At 35.5% G+C, this 4,264-nt stretch overlaps 1 protein-coding gene across 1 annotated transcript; it reads right to left on the bottom strand.

The window, feature by feature from the left end:
- Positions 1–2,195: 2,195 nt before the first annotated feature.
- On the bottom strand, positions 2,196–3,719 carry LOC110380043 (uncharacterized). The gene is made up of 2 exons (XM_021339899.3): positions 3,248–3,719; positions 2,196–2,839 (listed from the first exon to the last, which is right to left on the bottom strand). Exons 1-2 carry the CDS (start codon positions 3,569–3,571, stop codon positions 2,339–2,341), a joined length of 825 nt encoding a protein of 274 aa, XP_021195574.3. The 5' UTR covers positions 3,572–3,719; the 3' UTR covers positions 2,196–2,338.
- Between the last annotated feature and the right edge of the window lie 545 nt (positions 3,720–4,264).

The following is a 4,264-nucleotide window of genomic DNA, read 5'->3' as shown; positions in this document are numbered from 1 at the left end:
TGTGTGAGCAGGATGATCTTATGTTCCGGCTAAAGTTAAACGGAGATGGAATGAGTTTGATGCTTATAATTCTGCGCATTTCAAGTAAATGGAACGCACCCAACAGCTGTGAACTAGTGCTGGGCTGGTAAAATGTCTCAGATTTAATCTGAGTACAACATGAGTACAATGTGAAATTTTATTTTAGTCGATTGTAATCGATTCTATTTTAATGCCTGTGATTTTTTAGTATCTACTGTCATTATTTCTATAAAACCCTGAGATTTATAAAACTGCTTTGTTGCAAATGGATGAAAAAAAAAAAAACAATGAATAAGCATGACGATTTCTACACCAAAACAAATACGTAGGTATTACTGTTTATGTTGACTGGTCGTGATCTTTGACCCTAACACGCCATTAATACTATCACCATGCCTTGAAACATGCCGGTCGTGTGATTAATTCACACTCACATTAACTTATATGTCAGAAGTAAACAAAACTAAGAAAGTTTATCATCACGAACGTGACGGACCATGTAGTGCAGTTATTTATCTACACCATCTGTTAGTGGAAAATAATAGCACCTAATAGGTCACTACAGAAAGGCATGAGCAATATGAATAAATTCATTGAATAAAAAAACAATGGTTAAGGAAATAATTCACACTAGGTATAGCCGAAGCCGCTTGCCGTCTGGCAAAGGATATCAGTCGTTTAAACTTTATTCTCATGCAGTTTGAGAAATCTTTTAAGTAGATTAATCATTTCTGGTCTCATTGAAGTTACTTACTAGCCAAATTCTTAAAGCTCCCTCCTCGGAAGTACCTACCAGTGTAGGTGTTCGATTCCATATAAGCAATTTCCAGTGTGACTATATATTCTCAGCAATATTCACTTGGCTTACTTTCTGAATAGGTACCTATATCTTGGATATTCATAAATAAGGGTAAGAGAAAGGTTGTAGGAATCTAGTCTGAAAACGCAAGCCCACCGTGAGCAAGTGTGCTCATTCATTCATGATACCCGACAAAACAATCCGATGGAAAATGTTAACAGTAGTGTTATTATAATTACGAATATTTGGGTCATATAAAAAATATTTTGTATATTTAGTTAACAAATAAACAAATGTGCACACAAAGATTACAGGTCATCAAATAGGATTTAGGCCACGGACTCGAAAAGTTATTAGAAAACACGGTTTCAGATAAAAAGTTTCATCATTATCTTGCACAATGTTTATTTATTTTTTCAACCACGTCAGTTCTTAGAATGGACATGAGTTTACTGGACTAAACACAATGTCCACGCATCCTCCTGACCAAAGTGCGGTAAATAGGAAAATCACGCATCAAGGATGTGGACCTTAGACCTTATATTACTATCATACGATACGGTGCGGAGTGACACCGCTTAATCATCCACTCATTCATAGTCTAACACGTCACTAATTGACCAATGGACCACGAATGGAATTGACTAAACTGTAGGTATTGGTATTTAGGTACTGAGTGCACTCGGTTTATAATCAACAATTATAGTATTTAAAACAGTTATTACTTACTACATACCTACACAATAGTGACTCAATCGTAGTAGGTAGTGGAGAAGATCTGTCTACTAATGAAGTTAACGTTGGATTACAATATAACGTGGACACAGAAGTTATGATCTGTACTAAGGTTTCATGTTTGTTGGAATTAAAAACCAGATTTAACACTCTCTGAGGCAGCTTCCATCTTATTTATGTTTTTTAGATACTTTAATACGTAGGTATGTATTCGAAAGGAAAAAAAACATATATACTTAGTACTTATCTTTTAATATTTTAATATTCAACAGTATGCTTTACCTAAAAGAAACAAATATATTATCACATAAACACGCATTAGGTATGGTTTGAAAATAATAATCTTCAAAAGAGGAATCGCTTAAGTAACCTACGTTAACAATTTTGATAATATGAACATATTAGCTTTGCATTGCACTTTTTATGACCAGCAATTTTCAGATCACTGGTCTCGATGCCATATTGTGCCACTCATCTCTAATTTAGGTCCTGTCCTCCATCCAAATCATGCCTAAAGAATGTCCTTCGATACGTTTGCCTTCAAGCGGTCTCTGTTCAAGAATCACAGTCAGTTTTGCACCTGACCTTATGCCAATAGTATCAATCCCTGACTGATCAATGAATTTAATTTGAAACAAGCAAGTTAGTATAAAACACTGAAAATTTTTGTTATAGCTACTTTTGCTGCTTTCACGGCCCAACAAATCAAATATCCGGGCTCGGTTCTTAGCCGTGACCCTTTCAAGCTTCCATCCAAAGTGTCCAACACTCATCAAGTAGGTTCTAAGACGGTGGCTGTTCCTGATAAGGTATATTTTCATCTTCGTACTGTATATTCGTGGGATTTTGTTGTGTTACTATAAATATAGGAGATTTTAACTTCCGAGGAACAGGCGACGGCGAAGTGGAGTAACTTCTTTGTTGCGGCGTAGTGCTTTGCATTTTGGCGCGAAACATCACGTTATCTATTTCATGCATCGCCAAATCACGTTGGTGTTCGTCAAGCTTTCTTAATTTTTTCGCTAACAACTGTCCGTATAACTCGTATTCATCTTTTTCATTCTGAGCGCCTCCTGCATTTTTAAGATATGTTACAGCTTCATCCATTCGTTTCTTAGCGTAATTTAAATCAGAATTATTTTTGTTCTTCTGACACGGAGATGCAGACTTGTTTTGCCTGACCATCGCAGTATGCTTGTCAGAAATACCGACGTTCCTATTAATATTATTGGTATGATCAGGTATTCCCGGTTGAGTAGTGTAATTGCCCGTATTCGTGAAGTACTGGAACAAAAATATTTTTATGAATTAAACTTATTTATCAGGTACGTTAGTTAGTTATCTTTTCATTCTGCTCTTAGGACCAAAATATAACAGCATTTCGTATTTACTACTTTCTTCAATAATCTAAAGCCAAATGTTTATGTTTTGACACTAAACAAACAGCAATGTATTCCACATGGAGCCAATATTTTATAAGTCTTGGGAGTGTGCGGCAATGTATACAAAGTTTGGTTACCAAACCCACATACAAGATGGCTATAGGCGTTACGCAATTGGGTCCAATTTGGACCAATATTTATCAAAGTTCGGAACTTTTGAAAATATAAACTTACTTCTTAGTTGTAAACACGTTACTATTAGTATCTATGAATATTATTAGTCTAATAAGAACACAATAGGAATATTTACCTCATTTTCCAATTGATTTGTGCTATCGCATTCGTATTTACCGCCAAGAAAGCTTTCCATTAGTGAATAGGCAAACCAAGTAGTACGATATCCCGGCTGAACTTTCTTTTTCCCGAGGTGCATCCTGAAGGACGTCATTAATGATTCCTTCTTCTTCTTTAGATCCGTAATTGAATAATGTATACTTAGCGATGACTGTATTCTGAGCCAGGAATCCGAAACTTCGCTTCTATTTCTATGCAGTGGATGTTTTGGATCCCACAGATGTTGTTCTCTTCTGTAAAGTTCTAAGAACTCCAACACTGTATCGCTATTCCACGACATTTTCAAAGTATTTCACAAAATTAGTCCTAATCAGTCTCCAAAACAAGAACACTTGGAGCGGCTTGACAGCCAATCAGATTACGTCGCTCGTCCAATGTTTGTGTATGAGTACACGTGTGCTGGCCTTGTTCCACAAAATTTGCGATCAATGTTCGTCATTGGCATTTGGCGACCAACCAATGAAGTTGTGATGTAATTTTAACTTGGTGACCAATATCAATTTGGGTATGAATAATAAAATGGCTTCTTAAGGCCTCAAGTTGTGAAGTACTGAATATAATTGAAGTAAATAATAAATCTGATTGCGATAAAATCAAGAATTTCTGGCATCCCTTTCTGTGATATTGTAAAATGTAAATCCATCCCTTTCTTGCGTAGCTCAGTCCGTCCATCAGTGATGTTTTTTTTTTGATCATAGTGTTGTTTATAAGGCTCAACCTATTTAGTCGATTACAAGAATCGAGTATGACAAGTTCAAATCAAAAAACACACAGTCATGTTCGTAGATGACTAGAAAATATTCTGGTATTGTTTTAAATAAACTTAATTGGGTATTAAACAAATCAAAAACCAACTTAATAAAACATGTATTCTAAAAATTATATGAGTCTATCCACTCTATCCCAACTCGAAAGTTTAGGGATACCAGTCTAAGACATTTTGCCCTAAGCTTAGGCAAATCATTCTTTTGTC

The sequence above is a fragment of the Helicoverpa armigera genome, chromosome 14, assembly GCF_030705265.1.
Source record: "Helicoverpa armigera isolate CAAS_96S chromosome 14, ASM3070526v1, whole genome shotgun sequence".
Taxonomy (NCBI): Eukaryota; Metazoa; Arthropoda; class Insecta; order Lepidoptera; family Noctuidae; genus Helicoverpa; species Helicoverpa armigera.
Note: the sequence above shows the minus strand (reverse complement) of the source record. Positions and strands in the feature narration are given on the sequence as shown.